The sequence below is a fragment of the Pelophylax lessonae genome (genome assembly GCF_965119305.1).
Source record: "Pelophylax lessonae genome assembly, chromosome: 7".
Taxonomy (NCBI): domain Eukaryota; kingdom Metazoa; phylum Chordata; class Amphibia; order Anura; family Ranidae; genus Pelophylax; species Pelophylax lessonae.
In genome coordinates this window covers 73,583,716-73,607,912 of record NC_138774.1, presented here as the reverse complement: position 1 = coordinate 73,607,912, position 24,197 = coordinate 73,583,716, and the positions used below count along the sequence as shown (strand labels likewise).

The 24,197-nt window shown below is 42.9% G+C and overlaps 1 protein-coding gene across 2 annotated transcripts in view; it reads right to left on the bottom strand.

Annotated features, from left to right (window-relative positions):
* TMEM91 (transmembrane protein 91) overlaps positions 1-24,197 on the bottom strand; it is a 117,210-nt gene that overhangs the window by 48,644 nt on the left and 44,369 nt on the right. For both annotated transcript variants that reach the window (XM_082263383.1, XM_082263382.1), the window contains exon 2: positions 18,404-19,006. In XM_082263383.1, coding sequence (XP_082119509.1) covers positions 18,404-18,796 — 393 coding nt within the window. In that variant the 5' untranslated portion in view covers positions 18,797-19,006. The remainder of the gene's footprint in view (positions 1-18,403; positions 19,007-24,197) is intronic.

The following is a 24,197-nucleotide window of genomic DNA, read 5'->3' as shown; positions in this document are numbered from 1 at the left end:
GTGATTAAGCCAATCAACCGTCCAAAAGACATGGGTGCATTAGGGACCAGCCGTCAGCCAACTCATGAGACATGGACAGCAAAAGACAAAAAACGCTCCCATAGTGTAATAAGGATATACAATTTAATTAGGCTAAAAAGTAATGCACTTACAGCAAATCATAAGGTACAAGCATAAAATCATATGCTGTGGCGTTCCTGCAGAGTTCATTCCAAAAAACTGGCTTCTGAGAGGAATCTGTAATCCACAAATCAGAAACGAGGAACGTAATGTCGTCACTGCCATAAGCCACGCTCTACATGTTTCGTCATACGTGACGTCATCTGGGGGGTTGGTCTAGTGGTCCTTTAGGTTAAGAACTCAGGAAAGTAGCTGTTAGTAGGCTAAGGCCGGCCGTACACAGTTCGAAGCTCTGCCGGTTCAGCAGGAACGGGCTGAAATTTGCACCGTTAATGGGTATGCTGAATATATCAAGTTGATCGATCAATCAATTGAGTACAACTGCTTGATACTCTTGTGATTATATTATCTTCATTATATAATCACTGTTTTCTCCCAGCAGGGATTGCTCCCCCCCCCCTCCCCTGCTCCCCCCCCACAAGGAGAAGACAATGGCCCAGCAGAAGGGATTCCCGCATCAACACGGTCTGTGTTGATGGGGGAATCAAGCTAATTTCTTTCCTGCAATTTGCTCCACGTATGGCCAGCTCAGGATTCCTGTCACCCCTATGCTACAGTGTGAGCGTATGTCTGTGCTGCGAGAAGAGGGTCATCCCACATAAAGCTCCCCTCGAAACTCATTTGCACTTATATAGACAATCATCTCTTTTAGCATCATGGCAGGAGGCATAATAGAAAGCCCTGGAAAGGGGGGGGGGGGGGCAAAGTTTCCATTTACAATCTATGTCCACTCTGCTAAGTAAATGAAATAAATTGCCTTAGGGCCCACATACTCAAGCACTCACAAAAGATTGTTGTGTCACAACTTAAAAGTCCACTATGTGAAAGCATGAAGTAGCAGTCAATAGGTGGCAAGACATAAGCAGCTTCCAAGGGCTAACCGCCATCCAGCCCAGCGGTCTCTGGTTTGTGTTTGCTGCTTACAGCTTCACAATTTTCCCTTCTGAAGTGCTTCCCGGAGACTGTTCTGTAAGTCTTCCAGTGATGTTTTAATAAACTTTGACATTTCTATTGATTCAGTGTCCTGGCTATTTGTGTGCACTCTGTTAAGTAGATGGCAAAACCTTCGTATTCCTATGTCTGCCTATACTCAGCCTCCCATACCGTACACAATGACACAGAGCTGAGCATTAATTACATTCATTAGGCAGGATTAGGGTTAATGACCTAACAAAAAGAAGCCCATGTGAACATTGGAACAGCTTGTTGTCTTTGGTAGAAATCTTTCTAAATGTTATTCTCTGAGACCCATACAGGATTATTCCTCTTATCTCAGAGAGAAGAGAACGATCTTTGTCTGTGCGCTCAAACTTAATACTGCACATGCTGGGGAGGAAAGATATGGAAGACCTGGGAGTGGGCAGTGGTGGACAGGACTGTCTTAGATCCAGTTAAGATTGTGCTTGCACAGAACTCCGTCTTTAATTATTGTAACTGTGCAGACTTATGAGAGAATTCTATTTCCACTTTATTTAGTTAGGGGAAATATAAACAGAGCTAGATATGAATGGGGCCTTACTTTTTTTGTTTCAGCCTGAATCTTTAGCTGGAGTGTCATGAGATCAAAGGTCACCTGAAGTCGGATGTGTGCTGATGATCAGCTATGAGAAGTTGGGAGACAGTGTGGGGACCAGTAGGATGACAGGCCGGCAATGGTGAAATTTGCACTATCCTGCACAATGGCAGTTCTTGTTTATCACTACAGGTTTCTTTTGAACAACCTAAGAGCTCCTGCACACATCCATGAATACCAACACATGCCCAGGACATTTAAAGTATAACTAAAGGCAAAAAGTTTTTTTTTTTTTAGTTTTGGATAGAGTGGAGAGGGATTAGAACCCCTTTTCATTTTTTATTGCTGTCTGTGCTCCCAGGGCCAGGACAAGGAGTGGGCAGGAGGGACAGCTGCCCTGGCACAAGTGTTTATTGCAGGGATAAGGGCGCCTTGACCCTAACCCTAAGGGAAGGGGGGGGGGGGGGCGCAGCTTGGCATCTTTGCCCTGGGCACTGGATGACCTTGTCCCGACACTGTGTGCTCCTGTTAGCGTCCTTTCAGGATGGGTCCTCCTGTCCAGGGCTTTGCTCCTGGCAGACTCAGTTTTGCTCAGCAGGGATCAACCTGCCGTTCCCCGCTGAGCAGGCAGATGACAGGTCCGTCTCCCCTTACTTTGCAGAGACGGAGCTGTCAGATCCCCGCTCTCCTCTATGGGAGATTGGATGAAAATGGACAGGCGATCCTATCTGATCTGATCCTCCAGACGGATGAAAAGTAGGGTTTCCATCCATCTGGATTTCACAGACAGGATTGGATTGGATAGCAGCGGACATGCCACCGCAGACATTCGCTGCTCCATAGGGGTGCATGGAGCATCCGATCAGGTCCGCCTGAAAAACTGACAGGCAGACCTGATCAGAAAGCCTGTGTGAAAGGGGCCTAAGGGAGACTCCCCCTCTCTATTTGTTCTGTTTACTATTATCGTTGAAAGTGAAAGAAAAAGAAAATCCCAAATTTTAGGTTGTCCCCAGAAAAGTAATAGCGAGGAAATCTTCCAATGGGGACACTAGTTATGGTGACCTGGGGGTCCCCAAGGAATTCCCTTCATTTGCAGGAATTTCCTCTCACTTCTTGTTTGGTTAGGGGACAGAAAGTGAAGGGAAATCTCCGGAATGGGGACATAGATGGCGTAAAAAATCTGGCAGGGGTTATAACCCTACCTTACTCTATCCAAAATGAAAAAAGAAGTTCTGCCTATAGTTCTAATTTAAAGCAAAACTCTTTCCAAGAAGATTATCATGCAGGTTAAATGTAATCTAAATTAATGGAAAAATCATTGTAAAATTCTGGTCGACATTTTTTTAACTCACACAACTCCATCACGCTGCTTAGCCAGATGACATCAAATCAAAATCTGCAGATCCACAGCTTCCTATGTCAGCCTGCATGCAACCGTTCGGCTGACCATCCCCCCACTAATAAGGTTTCCCTATATTCTGCCCTTTTGTAAGCCTGGCTAAGTATCTCCCTCTTCAACCCCCAGTGCCTGAAACATAGGTATGAGCAGCCTATAGCATTAGGGTGTGCACCCCAAAGTTCAAATCCCAAAGCCGCAGTGAATGGTGGGTGTGGCCAAATTGAGTCTACAGTGGGAGGGGCTTAAAGGGGCATGGTTAAATAAAACAAAAGCTTTCCTGTACCCATAAAATATGCTTTTGGTCTTCCCTTCCCCTAGCAGGGCGCTTTCACTTTGCTGAGGTGGTGTTTTCCCACACATAATGGGTGCAGTGCAGTGTACCCACGGTTTTCATGTGGGTTGGCTGCATTTTGCCATAGACTTTTATTATGCCCCACGGTTTTGGTGAGTTTTTTTTTTTTTAAACCAAAAACTGAAAGCATGACTTTGGTGCACTTTCAAAAAGCGCATCAATATTGTGGCACCTAATAGAAGTCTAAGAAAAAGTGCAGCTAACCTACACGAAAATTGCGGATACACTGCGCTGCACCCATAGTGCCGGAATCCACATTGCATTAGTCTGAAAGCACCCTTACCTCTCTCTCTCTCTCTCTATATATATAAATATATATATATATTCACTTTACTTGTCAAACGGTTATACTGTTATTGGTATATACTGCAAACACTGTATGCAGCCATACAGCCACAGCCCCTGTGAGTCACAGGAAAATGTGGTTGACATATTTTTATTTACTCTGTGTGGACAGTGTGTATCAGGGCACAATGGACCCCTTTCCCTCTGGGCCCCGTGTTCCACGTACAGGTTGCACACATGGATGATATGCCACAGGCGCACAGAGTGATTAGGGTGTACCCAGGCACATCCGGCACACCCCGTGCGCATGCCTGTGGCCTGAAATATGTATATATGGCAGCAACAAGCCAGTAAATTGCAATTGGCACCATGCTCAACCTAATTTGTTATTTTCAGGGTATTATGGGAAGTAAATGTAAAAACAGGTTGCTTTTTGTTATGCTATCTGATACAGTTAAATTTCTATTTCAGCTTTAATTAAATGGTTGCCCAGCACTAGTGATGGATGAACATCGGTCGGGGCGCTTCGCGAACGTCAGCCGCAAATTTTCTCAAATGTCAGCGAACCGCAAGTTCGCAGCGGGCCCCATTGACTTTAATGGGAGGCGAACTTTAAAAACCTTTAGGTCCTATTTGCAGCCACAAAAGACTTATTAGCTGTGCACAAATAGTCCGACCACATGGACAATGTCATAACAGAAGTATTGCAATTGGAAAAGTTGCCCTAAAAATTTTTTATTTTTTTTTACAGCAAAAAACATTTTTTTTTTCCTAAATCCGGCAGAACTGACAGCACCCGGTAAATACATGTCAAATACATATAGGGTCCATTCGCACATCTGTAAAATGGGTCCACATCCATTCCACAATTTGGCGGAACGTTTACAGACCCATTGATTTTCAATTCCAGTCTGAATAATTAGGCATTCACAGGATAAAGAAGTAAGTGTCGGCCATTCCAGGCCCCAAAAATTAGCCCACATGCGTTTACCTGACAGCTAAGAACGTTGTATTCTGTGGCTGAAGGTACAGTACATTAGGCATTCACAGGATACAGAAGTAAGTGTCGGCCATAAGAGGCCCCAAACATTAGAACACATGGGTTTACCTGACAGCTAAGAACATTGTATTCTGTGGCTGAAGGTACATTAGGCATTCACAGGATAAAGAAGTAAGTGTCGGCCAGTATAGGCCCCAAAAATTAGCCCACATGGGTTTACCTGACAGCTGAGAACATAGTATTCTGTGGCTGGAGGTACATTAGGCATTGACAGAAAAAATAATTGTTGGCCATGAAAGGCCCCAAAACTTAGGCATTCAATGCACATGAAATGCCTTTTATGCCACTGTATTTAGCGAAGACAAGGACCATGAATTGTTGTGGGTGGATGGCGGTCTGGCGGATATTTGTGGCCTGTCATGAGGAATTTAAATGAAACATGGTCTACTGGTCACATGTGTTGAATTCCTCAGCGATCCATGCCTCATTCATTTTTATAAATGTGAGGTAGTCTACACTGTCATGAGCTAGGCGAGTGCGCTTATTGGTCACAATCCCCTCTGCTGCGCTGAACGTCCTTTCGGACAGGACACTGGACAAGGGGCAAGCCAACAGTTCCATTGCAAATTGTGCAAGCTCTGGCCAGAGGTCAAGCCTGCCCACCCAGTATTCCAGGGGTTCATTACTCCTCAGAGCGTCCACATCGGCCGTTAACCCGATGTAGTCGGACACCTGTCGGTCTAGGCGTACACATTAAAAAAAGCCCGCACTGCAGGGCCATTTGCCGGCGTCCAGGGAGCGCCAGATGTGACTGTACATGGTTGATGGCTCGCTCCTGATGCATTTGCAGTCTGCTTTGTACCTCTTGTGCAATGCAAGTTCCGCCTGCTTCTCCTCCCTATCTGCTGGTCCGTCTATCCCTCTGAACTCCCCTCCTCTTCCTCTCTTGTGGCCACCCACGTTACGTCCATAGACACGTCATCATCCACGTCACATTCCCCACCACTAACATTCGAGATCTCGGAGTAAGCAGCAACAGCGGGGACTAAGCTCCTTGGGCTGATCTTGGTACTGTCATCAGACTGCTGAGTGGCGGCTGTTGCTACCTCCTCTTCCTGATCTGATGCCAACAATGTCTATATGGTAGGGTATATGGTGGTGGTGGTGGTGTTGGTGGTGTCTTTGGGGGTGCACACAGCAGAGAGTGAAGAGGGTGCACATAGAGAGGATGAGGAGGGTGCAGAAGAGGAAGGCTGAGTGAGCCACTCAACCAAGTCTGGTGCGTCCTTTGAGGTAATCGAACGCACCTTCTGAAACTTCACACTACTACACCTACCTAACCTGCCCTACCCCCACCACTCCTGCGTAAGGGCCTGCCTCTTCCTCTGCCTGTCATTTTTTAAATTACCCTGTTACAAAAGTCTCTAGAGAAGCGCAGTATATGTGGAACAAGGTATACAACACCCCGCTTCAATCTGTGGTATTGGGGGGGGGGGCCACAGGTTTATCACACCAGTTCTACAAATGATTGGCCAGTAACTGTTTTCACTGTGTGTAGCACAGTTAACGCAGCAAAAGAGTCCAAATTTTTGCAGGACTAAAATACACTCTTAGAAAAGTATACTGTTAAATACCACCCCACTTCAATATGTGGTATTGGGGGGGCCACTGGTTTATCACACCAGTTCTACAAAAAATTGGCCAGTACGTTTGGAACTGTGTATAGCAGAGTAAAAGCAGAAAAAGAGGCAATATTGTTGCAGGACACAATTACACTTATAAAAGTATACTCAGATAACACCCCACTTCAATATGTGGTATTGGGGGGCCACTGGTCTATGACACCAGTTGTACACAAAATTGGCCAGTGAGTTTGGCACTGTGTGTAGCAGAGTAAACGCAGCAAAAGAGGCAATATTGTTGCAGGACACAAGTACACTTATAAAAGTATACTCAGATAACACCCCACTTCAATATGTGGTATTGGGGGGCCACTGGTTTATCACACCAGTTGTAGAAAAAATTGGCCAGTGAGTTTGGCACTGTGTGTAGAGGAGTAAACGCAGCAAAAGAGGCAATATTGTTGCAGGACACAAGTACACTTATAAAAGTATACTCAGATAACACCCCACTTCAATATGTGGTATTGGGGGGGACACTGGTTTATCACACCAGTTGTACAAAAAATTGGCCAGTGAGTTTGGCACTGTGTGTAGCAGAGTAAACGCAGCAAAAGAGGCAATATTGTTGCAGGACACAAATACACTTATAAAAGTATACACAGATAACACCCCACTTCAATATGTGGTATTGGGGGGCCACACGTTTATCACACCAGTTCTACAAATAATTGGCCAGTAACTGTTGTCACTGTGTGTAGCACAGTTAACGCAGCAAAAGAGGCCACATTTTTGCAGGACTAAAATACACTCTTAGAAAAGTATACTGTTAAATAACACCCCACTTCAATATGTGGTATTGGGGGCCACTGGTCTATTACACCAGTTGTACAAAAAATTGGCCAGTGAGTTTGGCACTGTGTGTAGCAGAGTTAATGCAGCTAAAGAGGCAATATTGTTGCAGGACACAAATACACTTATTCAAGTATACTCAGATAACACCCCACTTCAATATGTGGTATTGGGGGGCCACTGGTCTATCACACCAGTTATACAAAAAATTGGCCAGTGAGTTTGGCACTGTGTGTAGCAGAGTTAACGCAGCAAAAGAGGCAATATTGTTGCAGGACACAAATACACTTATTCAAATATACTCAGATAACACCCCACTTTAATATGTGGTATTGGGGGGCCACTGGTCTATGACACCAGTTGTACAAAAAATTGGCCAGTGAGTTTGGCACTGTGTGTAGCAGAGTTAACGCAGCAAAAGAGGCAATATTGTTGCAGGACACAAATACACTTATACAAGTATACTCAGATAACACCCCACTTCAATATGTGGTATTGGGGGAGGCCACTGGTCTATCACACCAGTTATAATACTTTAAAAGTGCTTTTATCACTGTTTGTAGTATTGCTGCAGAAACGCTCAACACACCAGTCACAATGCTGCACAGTGCACAATACAAATCCACTATAATATGCTTTCTATATTACAAAGTATATTATAAGTGGATTACACCTCTATATAGTGCACTGCACACCTATAACAAATACCAGTCCTTAAAATGACTTTTGTGAACCTTAACAGAGCGATTTGTGTCACTGACTATCTGTCCCTGTTGCACACAGCAGACCTCTCCCTACACTGACAAAAAAGACTGTAGACCTATACCAAATACCAGCCCTTAAAAGGACTTTTGTGGATCTTAACAGAGCGATTTGTGTCACTGACTATCTGTCCCTGGCGCACACAGCCAACCTCTTCCTACACTGACAAAAAGCAGAATTTTGGGGACCAGTGATATTAATACAGTAATCAGTGCTAAATAATATGCACTGTTACTGTATAAATGGCGCTGGCAGGGGAGGGGTTAATTACTGGGGGTGATCAAGGGGTTAAATGTAAATGCCTGCTTTGTTTACATAGGCAGGCGGCTCTTCTGCCAGTTTTCCCAGAAGATCTCGGGAGGCCAGCGGCGATTACACCCTCTCCTCCTGCGGTCTGGCTCCCGGTGTGTCTAAGCACAGGGGGAGCGCGGCTCCGGCAGCACGACCGCGTGCACATAATCATGTAGATCTACGTGAATATGCGCAGCCGAGCCACCCTGCTGCAGTATATCTGCGTGGGGCAGTCGGCAAGTGGTTAAAACTCAGCAGCTACAAAAAGTTTTTAATAAACAGTCACTCACCTGTCCCACAGTTCAGTGGTGCACTCACCCCAGCCGTGTTTTCCCTGTGACCTCCCTCGGTGGCGCCGGTGTTCTGCCGAAAACTCCAACTTGCCAAAATCTCCAACCGCGTCACTTCCGGAGAATCTACAGCAGCATTAATTTGATATTTTGACGAGTTGCTGTTTTCACAGACCACCTGCAGCCTTTATCCTCCGGTACATGCTATATTGCATGGACATTGTTTGCAACAGCCGCTTCTAACCAACAACATGGCCGGGTCAAAGGCGACGACAACTTTTTTACTCTTTACCCAGTGTTCTGTGAAAAGAGGCAACTGGTCATGCACCGGAGTGTATTGGCTGCAGGTGGTCTGTAAAAAAATGCAACTCGTCAAAATCTCCAATTATTCCTGCTGTAGAGTCGCCGGAAGTGACATGGTTGGAGATGTTGGCGAGTTGGAGTTTTCGGCAGAACACCGGCATCTCTACTATGGGCATCCGGCTGTTACAGCTTGCATGCGCGAGCGGGGCTGCGCACTCTGACTGGTCCCGAAGTCTTTTAGGACCTGCCATGTGTCCCAGAAGACTTCAGGAAGGAGAACTTCTGCTTCTGACCGCCTAAGGTGACAGGAACGGAAGGGGGAGCAGGTACCTGTCAAAATCAGGTACATAGTCCCCTCCTTCTAACCCAAAAGCTTGGTTTCACAAACAGGAGTCGGATGAAGACCTTAAAGCAGAAGTTCCACTTTTGGGTGGAACTCTGCTTTAAAGTAGAAATCCCATTTATTGCTTTCAGGGTTGTTTTGTCTATGCATTGGGGCTCAGCTGTTTTTTTTTTAAACACATTTTAAAATATTTTAGGGATTTTAAAGTTTTTAAATATATAATTTTTGTCATTTTTGTGTTTTTAGTATATACGTATAACTAAAGGCATTTTTATGGTTTTGGATAGAGTGGAGAGGGATTAGACCCTTTGTCAGTTTTTATTGCTGTCTGTGCCCCCATTAAGGAGATTCACCCTCTCTATTTGTCCTGTTTACCAAAGTCAAAGTAAAGAAAATCCTAAATTTTGGGTTTTCCCTAGGAAAGTAATAGAGGGGAAATTTTCCAATAGGGACACTAGTTCTGACCCCCAAGGGATTCCCCTGATATGCCGGGATTTCCTCTCACTTCTGGCTATGGGACAGGAAGTGAAAAAAAATCTCGGCAATGGAAAACAAATGGCAAAAATAAAAAAATCTGAGGGTTATACCCTCCCTTATTCTATCCAAAATGAAAAAGAAAAAAAAGTTTTGCTCATAGTGCTACTTTAAGTGCATAAAACAGGCCCATTAAATAAGTACAGTATGGCAAACTCAATATTATATAATGTTATTTTTGGAATTTTTCTACATCATCCCTATCCTAAACTTTCTCCCTCATTTTATATAGTAAAACACATGAATAAAATGGCACTTGTGGGTTAACGATTCTGTGGTGTGAATGGACTGTGTGCAGCAGTCCAGGTTCATGTTAGTGTAATGAAGTGCAAAGCAAAACTAGTACTTTGCTAAATGTCCCTGTGCATTGAGCCATAAGGCTTAACACAGATCTAGAATAGCGGGTGCCAAGGAGAGCTTGGCAAGAATGTGCACTAAACACTCTTGGCAGCATTAGGCGTAAATGCCCTAGAAATACCATCCAAATAGTTGCATTCATGTCTGGTATATACCTCCACTTAGTTCAAAAACTTGTTCTAGTATCCATATTCTTACATTAAAATAGGAAAACGCAAACCACCACAAGCCCTGTACTTAAAGTGAAACTTTTTTTTTTTTTTCCATAAAGTTTTTGTAGTTTTTAAAAAAGAGGATTACAATTGGCGCTTAAAATAGGGAATCCATCTTTGCATATCAACAGTACGAACAAAAGAGCTACATAAAACCAGTGAGAGTTTAAGGAACAAGAACAGATTGTGGTCTTCAGAATAAATGTATTCATGTATAAAACCCAATGCAAAGTAAATAACTGACATCTGAGTAGTATAGTTGCCTATGATAAATATCTACCTGCACTTTCACAGGTATGGAACTTCAAAATACGAAAAACTGTGTACAACACCTATCTGTAGTCAACATATTGGATTGGAAAAAAAAACTGTGCTTTGACTACACAAAGCAATGCTGAAAGTTAACTTTAGCAATCGGTCAACCAGCTGTATAACCTAACCTTCTACCCTGCACTCCACTACCACTCTATTTGACCATCAGGATAGAAGAGAGGAAGTCCTGTGAAAGCTCTTAGTTGCCACTTAAAGCTTGAATGGGCATGAAAGCTCTCTGGCTGTGCCCATGTGACAGCACTGGGCCAAGCACCAAAGCTAAGACATGAGAGGAGGAGATTCATTTGTTTGTGCAACGCGGGGGGTTCTTTACTGTTAGGGCAACAAGATTGTGGAATTCTCTACCACAAGAGGTGGTTTCTGCGGGTAGTATGGTGGCTTTCAAAAGACTCTTAGACTTACATCTCAAGGATCAGAACATTCAGGGGTATGGGAGATGATTACAGCCACACATGCCTACACAGGTTGAACTGGATGGACTATTGTCTTTATTCAACCTCACCTACTATGTAACTATGTAACTATGTAACTATGTAACTATGAGATTGGGTCCCCATACCCAAAAGTACCAGGCGTTCCCTCTTGCTTCCAGAAGCAGCAGGGCTGAGAAGGAATGGTACATTATAAGGTCACCTCTTTAAATTATTGAGACCAGTTGTTAAAAGTTAAGGGTACTGTAAATGCTACATATTTCAAAGACATTGTAAACATGTGTGTGCTGCCAACTTTTTGTCAACGGGTTACAGGAAGACCGTTTTCTATTCCAGCTTGGCCATAAAGACATGATTAGTGGACACATGTCAACAGCATACATTTACAGATTCCTATGTCTGTGTTCACATACCTTCCAATGTATTTCCAGGATCACCAAAGCCTGGGCACTCTAATATGCAAGCAGCATAATTGTACTTGGCTCTGCCTCCTCTCACACCTCCCCATTGGTTTAATGCTCTTCATAATGATGATCCAGTAATAGGGCACAACTGGGTGGTCTTGTGGACCTGAAGCTACTAATTACATATTAGGGCACTCCTTGCATTTTCAAGCTGTTCTGAAAAATATGTGAACATACCTCAACCTTGTAAAAGAACACAGGTTTACTGTATTTCAATATTTTTATTAAAATTAGCACAATTGTAAAAAATGCAGCAAATGAAACAGTAAAGGTTTCTCAGGTCGACATTTGCAGTTTGAGGTCTTCAATACAGCTAACAATAACAATGCAGAAAATCATCAGAGAAATGAACCATAGCATGGAAATGTCCATAGATAAGGACTCTGACATAGAAAAACGGTTATCATCATTGACAAAGGATGAGAAAAAAGAAACACGGAGCGCCTCTAAGTGCAGTATGCTTTAATCCACGATTACACATACGATATAACAACTCACATGGGTACAGTTATGTAAGGCTCAAACGGTGATGGCGGCAGATGGTAGTGGAATCCAGTATCCGAAGATGGAATGTGGGTGGAAGCTGAAGGATACAGCGGGAAGACAAACTGAGCCAGTGTTCCGTGAGAATTACCTACCCGTGAGAAAAACCTACCCTCGTCACTTCCGGTTACCTACCCGTGAGAAAAACCTACCCTCGTCACTTCCGGTTGCACGGCAGTGTGTGTAACGCAGCGGTTACATTAAAACAGCTGTGCTGCAATACGAGTCATCTCCGCTCCTGTCCCTCTCACTTCCCTGATCTGGCTAGTAAATATGAAAGCGGCGGCGGGTGTATGAAAAGATAAATCACGGAGCCTAGAGGCGCTTTTATATTTACTAGCCAAGAACAGGGAAGTGACAGGGACAGGAGCGGAGATGACTCATATTGCAGCACAGCTGTTTTAATGTAACCGCCGCGTGGGTAGGTTTTTTTCACGGACACCGTGATCATTTCATACTAGTACGCATGCGCACTAGTCAGCTCCTCAGCTGCTCCATTACGTATCCGGGGCTGTGAGCATGCGCACTGCTGCACTGCTCAGCTGTTCCTGGCCGGAAGTGACGAGGGTAGGTTTTTCTCACGGGGTAGGTAATTCTCACGGAACACTGGCCGTTGTCATCCGGGATCCGGTACTTCCACGTGTCGGGCTGGAACGCCGCGTGACGTCACCAAAGTCAATGGGAAGAACACAACGCATTTCAGAGCATGCACCAAGCTCACAGCGAGCATGCGCACTCTTTTTTCAAGTGTGGATGCCGATAGTGGACAGGAGACTGTTTTATATCGTCAGAAAGAATGGGGAGTGCCTTGGCAATCACCGCCACTTTACACTAGGCAGTGGAGTAAATTAGGTTATAACAAGGGGCATCACGAAGTGCATGTGCGATAAAAAGACACACTTATAAACCCAAATATCTTATAGTCCTAATACAATAATATGATTACAAAGGATTATAAAAGATAATTAAAAACTCACAGTTTAACAATATGATGAAGTGATAGAACAATATGAAGTATAAAAAGGAGGAAATACTCCTGGAGATGAAATAAAGATAAGGATGAAAATAAGAATAAATGTGTAGAATAAGATTAATATTGGAAATGAAAATGAAAATAAAAATAATAATAAATATAAATAATAACAATAAAAATAAGAATGAAAATAAAAATTAATAAAAATTAAAATGAAATAAAAATGAAAATAAAAATACATTTTTTTTATTTTCTTTATTTTTATTTTTATTAATTTTTATTTTCATTCTTATTTTTATTATTTATATTTATTATTATTTTTATTTTTATTTTCATTTTCATTTCCAATATTAATCTTATTCTACACATTTATTCTTATTTTCATCCTTATCAACTGATCTCTAGTAATCATCCTGAGCGCCAGCCAATCTACTGTTTTTTTCATTGACAAAGGAGGCAGAAGGTATATATCTGGTCCACAAGGGGCCAAGAACACAGCAAACCTAAGCATCAGGTTTATTACAGAAATGTATTAAAGTTATAATTCACACAGGGTGAGAGGAAGGGTGGGAGGGGACAAAGGGTGGGCGATATAGGGGAGAGTATAAACACAGTCAGGGCCACCTGAGGCCCTTAGGTCAACCTGAAGTAAAAATAAATCAAGTATGAAACACAAAGCACAGAAAGAAAAGAAAAATTATAAACCACGAAAAGAAAAAGATGGTAGCTAGGAGCTTGCCAAGGTACCAACAGATATTGGATCCACAGGTCCTATGTTTTATCAAACTTCTTAGTATTAATATCAAGAATACAGGTGAGTCTGTCATTGACCATAATCCAGTTAAACTTGTTCTTCACATAATCAAGGGGAACCACCAACTGCTTCCAATATTTTGCATTAGTAATCCTTGCCACCAAGAACATTAATTTAACAGATTTCTTGGGGACCCCATCAGGGGCCTTTTGAAAGAAGGCCGACTCTGGGGATCTACTAACATTGACTCCCGTCACCGCATTAATGAAATTGAACATCCAAATTCAAAGCCTGGGCACTATAGGGCATTGCCACCACATATGATGCATGGTCCCTATTTGTCCCCACCTCCGGAAACAGGTAGGCGATACAGTTGGATGCATTTTTGCGATCCAGGAAGGCACCAAATACCACTGCATTAGTATTTTAGGATTACATTATATTAATGATGAAATAATAGAAATATTAGACAGAGCATAAGCAAAGTCTTGCCAGTTGGATAATTTAAAGAAAGATTTAAGTCCCGTTCCCACTGGATCAAGGGTTAAGGATGCTTGGTATTCGAATTAGTGAGGGAAGCATATACTGTAGATACTTGTCCCTTCAAAAAACCTGGCAGGATGATTCAAAGGTTGTGAGTGTAAGAGGCCTGTTTAACAAGTTAAGTTTAGATCTTATAAAAAATATAATTATACCAAAATGTTTTGGTGGGGGCATCTGCAATTTATCCTTAAAATATTGTAGGGAGTATGGTTGGTCACCATCAATATAGTCCCTTATCTGTAGGAGTCCTTTTTCGAGCCAACATTGAAATGGTGCAGGTACCAGCCCTGGTTTCATCTCAGGATTACAAAAAACAGGTACTAATGGGGTATGCAGGGAAGACAAAGATTTACAGTGCCTTGCCCTGTCCCAGACAGCTAGCGAGTGAGATAAAGTTGGACATAAAATGGGAGGATGTAGACGGCTAGTAAGCCACATCAAAGATCCAGGTTTACTGTAAATAACACATCGTTACACTGGGATACAATTTTGCCTGAATTCGGACCTGAAACTGAGCCAAAAACGCACAGGACCCTTTTCCAGTGAGGATCGGGGCCGCCCCTGAGGTGTATGAACCAGCTCCATTGAGAGCCAGTCACACTCTTCTGTCTTGCAAATTGGATGTGGGGAAACCTGCATCCAATTCACATAAGTGGTAGTATCAAGTAGTGATCGACCAATATAGTTTTTTAGTTACTGATACCGATATTTTGGCCAATGTATATCGGTATCAGCCGATATGCGCTGATATTTTCGTACATTTAAAAAACATTTTTTTTTGTTTTTTTTATTTGACAGGTACTTGAATGCTGTCATTTTTTTTAATCTGGCGCCAGACAGTACCCGGAAGTGATGTCACTCATGACATCACTTCTGGGTTTTTGCATGGAGACCCAATCAGAGCCGAATGCGGCTTTGATCGGGTCTTCGGCGGCTGTGCAGGCTGGTTGCCCCAGGTCTCACGGTGGAATGGGAGACCCGAGCGAGCCGCAGAAGGCGGCGGGAGGGGGGGGACGTCCCCTCCCACTCCTTGTAATGACTTCTCAGCCGCATCGGTTGTCATTACAAGACAGCCGACCATCGGCCATGGACGCCGGTACTGGGGTGATGCCTCTAGCTGCAGGCATCACTCCGGTACAAGCACTTTCCGAAATATCGGCAATATTGGGCACCTTGGTGGCCGATTCCGATATATCAGGGAAAGTGCATATCGGCACTCCATATATCGGCTTTGCTGATAATCGGACGATCTCTAGTATCAAGTATTTCCTTTTGCTACTGATGGCTGAATTGGTTATAAGTGTGTGTGTGTGTGTGTGTGTGTGTTTGGGTGGGAGGGGAAGCTAAAGGATGGTGAGTATGGGCTTTTCATGGTGCTGCCTTTAAAGTGAACCTGTTGCTTTGCTTTACATCGACAAAGCACAGGTGTCCTTTCAAAGTCATACATTTGAGCCTCAGACAGGATGCCTAGCTTCATCGTATTCTCTTTTGTAGAATTCAGCAAGAGGAATGAGAATTGCTTGTATAAAGCTTCCTTTTTTTGGACTAAATGGCCAACCATCTTGTATCTGTAGAAATCACAAGCACACCTGACATACTATAACACTCAAATAAAGCAAATGAGCAAGTTAGAAGATATGTTTTTATTGCTATTGTACGGATCTTCTGCCTTCTACTGTCTGCAATTGTAAGTGGCTGTACTCATGTACATCTAATCCTGTCCCTGCTAGCTGGGTCAGAAACCCCAGATTGAAGGACTTCAGTATCTTCAAAAGAGCTGTCAAAGCTCAAGAACGTCATTCGTCGGGTGCGCCTCTGAAGAAGCGGAAGCGTCTTTAAATTTTTTTCTATTTTTCGGGTGCGGCAAGCATCGTGGAGATTTACATCTGGGGACACTATTTTTTTTTTGAATAAAGGACATGTCAAAAACTGCCTTTTGTGTTTATTTTTTTGTACACTTTTTTGGTGAACAGGTAGGGGTACGATGTACCCGATACCCATTCTCATGGGGGGGGATCTGGGGACCCCCTTGTTAAAGGGGCTTCCAGATTCCGATAAGCCCCCCACCTGCAGACCCCCACAACAACAGTCCAGGGTTGTCGGAAAGAGGCCCTTGTCCCCATCAACATGGGAACAAGGTGCTTTGGGGGGCACCCCAAAGCACCCTCCCCATGTTGACGGTATGCGGCCTGGTATGGTTCAGGAGGGGGGCGCTCACTAGTCCCCCCCCCTATTCTGGCTTTCCAGGCTGTATGCTCATATAAGGATCTGGTATGGATTTTGGGAGGGACCCCACGCCATTTTTTTAATTTCAATTTTGGCGTGGAGTTTCCCTTAAAATCTGTGCCAGACCCAAAGGGCCTGGTATAGATTTGGGGGGGGGGGGGAATCCCATGCTTTTTTTTTTTTAATTTTGGTGTTGGAGTTCCCCTTAAAATCTATACCAGACCCAAGAGGTTTTTTAATTCTGTCATACGGTTCCCCTTAACCACTTAAATACCGGGCACTTTCCCCCTCTTCCTGTCTAGACCAATTTTTAGCTTTCAGCGCTCAATGGCATCTATGGGAAATATTGGTCTGCTTGGCATGGCACTGCTCCCCGTCTTTAACATTGGCGTCTATAGGAATTCTTAGTAAGCTTGGCATGGTACTGCTCACAAACTATAATTGACAGGGACACAAAACTTGGGGAGCACTGAGAGGGGACCCAGGACTACAACATATCTATACATTATAAAAGTGGGGTATAAACTGAACACTTCACTGACTGCACTAAACTAACTCAACTCACTATTCACTAATTACCTGCCTAACCTCTATTATCACACACTATACACGGCTGCCATGTAAGCAGCAGCCTTATATAGTGTGGGGCGTGGACTTAGCCCCTGAGCCATGATTGGCTAAAGGTACCCTGCTTTTGGCTAATCATGGCTCTGACAGGACATTGTGCTGTGACTGGCCAAAGCATACAGGTCAGTTGCATGCTTAGGCCAATCATCAGTAATTTATTCACTGCACCAGCGCAGTGCATTATGGGGTGCTCATCGGCGGGCGGGCGAACTTCCCGCCGAGCGCCCCATTTGTTTGTGTGTCCGGCAAACACACGAACAGCAGATGTTCCAGTCAAACTTATGTTCGACTCGAACATCAAGCCCATCCCTATCTAAATCTTTGTGACAGACAGAATATCTCGGCTCTGTCTTTGTTATTATTTCACATGCACCGTGGCAATTAGCTAGGTCTGTGCTACTGTATGTATGTAGTGGTTACCCCTCCGTATATTAGAAAGTGAACCTTTTTATTGCACTAGAGTTTACTTACCACTCTTGTTATTTTAGAGACTAGTAGGGAGGGACTAAAGCACAGAGTGGATAGGATAACTCTGAGTCCCAGAAAGATTTAGTGAAGTATAAAACTTTTAAAGAATACATTATTTATACAGGTCTTTACATCAGACCTCTGAGGAAGAAAGAGGGACAGAGGATTTTGGTTCCAAAATCAGGACCATCTCTCCAAATATGGAACAGTGGGGAGCTGTGACTGAAAATAACTGTCATTTTTTTGTAAATAAGGATCTCATCTCTTTTTATTGTTCAACAGGTAATCCAAGCAGCCATAAAATAAGAGACCAGCTAATAATACTCGGGAAAGTCTACATCTCTATTTTCACCTATTTTTCATTCTTCATTACATCTGCCAATGATCTTCTCCAGACTCTTTAAGCTACCTGCCTACAGGTACAGTAGCATCATCTGAACATCATTGCTCTGGACTGTTTTTTTTTTTTCTATAATGACAACAATGGATCATTCATGTGCGATGGGTAACAGCATGGCTACCTAAAGTCTCTACCAGGGTAACAACATAGGGGTACAATCAGGAGACTGTTTCACAGGATTACAACATGGACCATACAGAAAAAAGGGTTTCAACGGTTACTGGTATTTAGTTAACTGAGCAGCCAGTGGCACATAGAGGAAAAATGTTGAGCTGTTGAGTAGGTAGACTCAATTGGTTTAGATGCAGGGTGCTGTGTCCTACAAATGTATACCTTTAAAATCACTTACTTCAAGGTCCAGCACGTCGTCCTCCTTCACGTCACATGACACAGTATGAATGTCCTTCTCTGGGGTAAACAGTAACTTCTTACACATATCAGGGCTTCGCTGAGGGTCCACAAAGGTGGTCTCGGAATAGTCTTTTCCCCGCCAGATTCGGGGATCAGTTGATCTCCAAAAAGCCACATCTGCAAAACTCCCGCTTCCAGGATCTACAGTCCTACGCAGGCTTCCCGGGTCCAGGAATTGTTGGGTGAGTTCTGCTCCCTGCTGGGAACGATGTGGTAGACATTTCCAAATGAATCCTCCTCCTCCGCTCTCTTTGGAGAGGAGAGGGGTCAGCATGCCTGACCCCACAGACCTGTCCAGTAGGGGGTGCTGTAACTCATGCAGACACTCCATTGCTGATCTATCCTACTTTTGCCTCCAAGAAATTCTGGGAAAAGCCATTGTCCATGAAGCAAAGCTTGGGTGTTGTTTGATCTGTGAAGTTACCTCAGCTTCTACATCTTCTGTGTTCATGCCTCAATGTTTCTTTACAGATTGGTCTTTGGACCAAACAACAGACAGTCACTTCAGGCTTCCCAAGCAAGCAATTCATATAATTGTTTTCTGTGAGAAAAGAATGAAAACAGTGTTAGTATTCTATTCTTATACTAAGCACAAAGGGAGCAATTAACATGGTAGAAAGAAATAAGAAGCCAAAGCTTAATCTGTCCATTGGGTTAAGCCCATTGCAGAGAGGCACAGAGTGACAGCTGGAACATTACCCGACTCTTTAAATAGGCAGCGCATAGAATGATGAGAATGAGGAAACTCAAAAAAAAAAAAAAAAACAATCAGATTTTTGTTTTAGGAAATTACTTCTGACTATGTTACCAAAGACATGGGGAACTAACAAGACTTTAAAAGGAGAGGAAGGTGTTGATGGATTAGGGTGGTTGGGGATAGCCATGAAGGCCAAGACATGATTCAAGGGAACTTGTCAGGACTGAATTATGTGTGCTGCCATTGAAGACCTTTTTTTTTGTAAGGTGCATACTTTGGGGCTGTTAGCCAATACCTGAGAGCAATTTCCCTGAGAAGCCGGCATTGTCTGCAGGTAACTAGATAACAATAAAAACAGCCTGATTGTGAAACTACAATCTTGTATGGGTCCTTCAAACATCAGCAACACTTTTTAGGCTGTGGTAACCCTTCTCTCCATTGCACATGTTCTGATGAAATTCTTAATCCAATTCCCCCCATCCATTGCACCCATCCTCCCCTCCCTATGTAAAACTCGCCATAAACAGAGCGAATTTTGTCCGATTCCTGATGAACTGTTCAGAATTTAAGTTGTGGGTGGCCTTGTCGGCACCATCCCACCTAATATTCTTTGATCTGAAAATGAATGGAGCCAGGTGGAAATTTGTCACTTGAACAGTAACCGCATCCAATCAGATGCAGCCATTGCTGAGATATTCTAGTGGGTATTCTGACAACCATGGGTGGTGGCATAGCTACAAGTGGAGATTCATCCATCCATGTTGGTTAGCATGGATGGGGAAATTAGTAGATCTCTCTCACTCAGCCCAGGGAGTGAGAGAAATCGTACAGTGTATAACCAGCTGATACTCTACACTCTCTCCAAAGTATACTCACTTTCCCTTCTGCCTTCCTATGAAACCCCTTTCCTCCTCTGTTGCCCCTCTCCTGATTCCCTTTCCCTATCTAATGTGATCTAACTATTGTTTTAAGGAAAGCTGCAAAGAGAAAATGTGGAGGCTGCCATTACTGAACTCTCCTTTCAAAAGTGCTAGTTGCCTGGCTCTTATAGCTCTAAAAGCTTCAACACTTTGAGACTCTGACCCAGAACAAGTATGCAGATCAGGAGTTCTGATTTTCCCCTGACCTCAGCATCCAGGTCCTTCTTATAGATCAGTGACTACCAAGGTTCCGAGTTCCCTAACAATTTCAGAAGATCAGCAAAGGCAGCCTTCATATTTATCTCAGTACAGGTTTCCTGAACCATTAGAGAGCCAGTTATATTTTGGAAATATTTTAATTTGCGTCCTACCTTTAGGGTCCAAAATTTTATTCATAAATAACAATTAAAATATTTATGAGGCTAGCCAAAATATCTGATGATAGAAGCCATGCCTGGTTGGATCCAGGGTTCTTTCTACACCCATTTTCTATCTGTACACAGCCATAATGCCGGGTAATGATATTCTCAGTGAGAGTGTTTTGTTCATCATGTAACAGTGGCAGCTCCACTTTTCTTAGTCAGGAGCACAGAGCCACAGACTCTATATTTAGTACACAGTGTGATTGAGATCGCATTCATACATATGTTATGTGACGTCTGTCCCTCTTCTGCTCTGGCTTACAGAAACACTGGAGAAAGCTATACATTAAACTGCAATGTTCACATCTGAGTATATACAGTGGGTATAGAAAAGAATCACCCTCCTTTTTAAAATAATCCCATTTTGTTGCTTTGCAGCCTAAAATGAAGACAGGCACAATTTTTGTTTTATCCAGCTGTATTTACTCAGTGCAAATTATAACATCCAAGTGAAAGATATAACACAAACATGTAAAAAAAAAACAAAAAAAAAAACAGAATAACTGAGTTGTCAGTATTTTGTCTAGCCACCTTTTGATTTAATTACTGCCTTGGTATGTTTGAATATGTCTCTACTAACTTTGCACATCTAGACTTTGCAATATTTGCCCACTCTTCTTTGCAGAACGGCTCAAGTTCAAGTAAATTTGATGGTGACCGTTTGTGGACTGCAGTCTTCAAGTAATTCCACAGATTTTCAATGGGGTTTAAGTCTGGGCTTCGACTAGGCCATGCAAGGACATTCACCTTTCACCACTGTGTGGTCAATTTTGCTGTGTGCTTTGGGTCATTGTCATGTTGGAAGGCAAACCTTCCCATTGACAACTTTCTGGCAGAAGGTTGCAGATTTTCTTTAAGATTTTGATGGTATTTTGCCCCATTCTTTTTTCTTCTGTCCTGACAAGTGCTCCAGTCCCTGCTGCAGAGAAACACCCCCATAACAGGATATTACCGCCTCCATGCTTTACTGTAGGAATGGTGTTATTTGGATAGGGAGATGTATTGGATTTCCACCAGACATATCGTTTGGTGCTGAGGCCAAATAATTCAATTTTAGTCTCATGACTCAAATTCATTGACACTTCCTCCAGCTTTGCAACTGTCTGCCCATACAGAGCTATTAGCAGAAAAACTGGAGGCAGCACCTGCAGAAGCTTGACATTGCACTCACAATCTACTGATCAATGTTGCAATTCTCTGCAGGCTACTCCGAAAAAAATAATAGATGTACACTTTGTCCTGCAAAAATATGTGCAATTATTTTTATTTTTTTCAAAAAGGTAAGCTTTGCCTTTAGTAGGGTCTAATCAGCAACTGTTTTAGACTGTAGAGACAAAAAGGATGGAAGGAGAAAGGTGGAAAAATCTTCTCTGTGAATGTCATCTGGAAAAAGTCATACTTAGTATAATGCATGTGTGCATCCTGAAATCAAACGTAGAATTTAAAAGTTTGGCATGGCAATTAATTTCACTTTGACTTATGGGAACTGATCTGATCCATCCCAGAAGCCCTACAGAAAGAAGGGGAAAAAGAGTGGGACTTTCAATTACCCTGATCACTATACCGGCTGTGTGGGCACGGTTTACCCACGGAGGTAAGTAAAGTGGGAAACATGGGGTGGGGAGGGTGTAGGGTGATAGCTCACCTTTAATTTTTTCTGAACCCTTAAGGCCTCATTCACACACATAAGTGCATTTTTGAGAGGAGCTTTTGAGCTCTTGATGTTTTTAAACCCACTTAAACGCACCTAAATTCTGCGTTTAGATGCATCAAGCGTTTTTAGGTGTACATTTATTCTAGTACACGCAGAAGATACCCAAATCTCAACTGCATGATAGAAAGAAACTTGCTGAGATTTGGTGCTCAGGCTGGGGGATCCCCACTCCCCTGTTTGAACATCCAAAGCATAATTTAAGCCTGCAACTCGATAACTCCTTGTTATTGTCCTTTATTTGGCTACACCATATACACAGGATCAATGCTGACATGTTTCGGCTATTGCAGCCTTACTCATCATATACACAGGATCAATGCTGACATGTTTCGGTTATTGCAGCCTTACTCATCATACACACAGGATCCATGCTAACATGTTTCGGCTATTGAAGCCTTACTCTTTATATACACAGGATGAATGCTGACATGTTTCGGCTATTGCAGCCTTACTCATCATATACACAGGATCGATGCTGACATGTTTCAGTTATTGCAGCCTTACTCATCATACACACAGGATCCATGCTAACATGTTTCGTCTATTGAAGCCTTACTCTTTATATACACAGGATCGATGCTGACATGTTTCGGCTATTGCAGCCTTACTCATCATATACACAGGAACAATGCTGACATGTTTCGGCTATTGCAGCCTTACTCATCATATACACAGGAACAATGCTGACGTGTTTCGGCTATTGCAGCCTTACTTATCATATACACAGGATCCATGCTGACATGTTTCGGCTATTGCAGCGTTACTCTTTATATACACAGGATCAATGCTGACATGTTTCAGCTATTGCAGCCTTACTCTTCATATACACAGGATCCATTCTGACATGTTTCGCCTATTGCAGCCTTACTCATCATATACACAGGATCGATGCTGACATGTTTCGCCTATTGCAGCCTTACTCATCATATACACAGGATCGATGCTGACATGTTTCGGCTATTGCAGCCTTAGTCATCATATACACAGGAACAATGCTGACATGTTTCGCTATTGCAGCCTTACTCATCATATACACAGGATCCATGCTGACATGTTTCGGCTATTGCAGCCTTACTCTTCATATACACAGGATCAATGCTGACATGTTTCGGCTATTGCAGCCTTACTCATCATATACACAGGATCAATGCTGACATTGTAAACACAGCTGACTGTTCTTCTCTCTGGAATGATCACAGAGCTCCTGTGATCCTTCTATATAGGATCACAGGTCTCTATGGTCATTTCAAAAGCCCAACCCCATACAGTTAGAATCACTCCCCTAGGCTCACATTTAACCCCTTGAATGCCCACAGTGTTAACCCCTTCCCTGCCAGTGTCATTATTACAGTAAAAGTGAATATATTTAGCAGTGATTACTGTAGTAATGTCACTGGTCCCCCCAAAAGTGTCAAAAATGTCAGTTAGGGGTCCGATCTGTCCGCCGCAATGTCGCAGTCCCACTAAAAATCGCTGATCGCCGTCATTACTGGTACAAAAAAAAAAACCCAATAAAATGACATAAATCTTTCCCATAGTTAGTAGACGCAATAACTTTTGCTCAAACCAATCAAAATACGCTTATTGCAATTTTTTCTACCAAAAATATGTTAAAAATTTTGATTTTTACATTTTTTTGAGAATGTTATATAGCAGAAAGTGAAAAATATTGTTTTTTTTTCTGAATTTTTTTGTTTATAGTGCAAAAATAAAAATCGCAGAGGTGATCAAATACCACCAAAAGAAAGCTCTATTTGTGGGGAAAAAAAGGACATCAATTTTATTTGGGTACAGCATTGCACGACCACGCAATTGTCCGTTAAAGTAACGCAGGGCCGAATCGCAAAATATGGCCTGGTCATTAACCTCTTGCCGACCGCTCACTGTAGTATTACTGCGGCAGGGGAGCTCAGCTGCGCAAAATCATGTAGAAATACGTGATTTCATGCACGAGGTCTCAGCGGCGCGCGACCACCGCC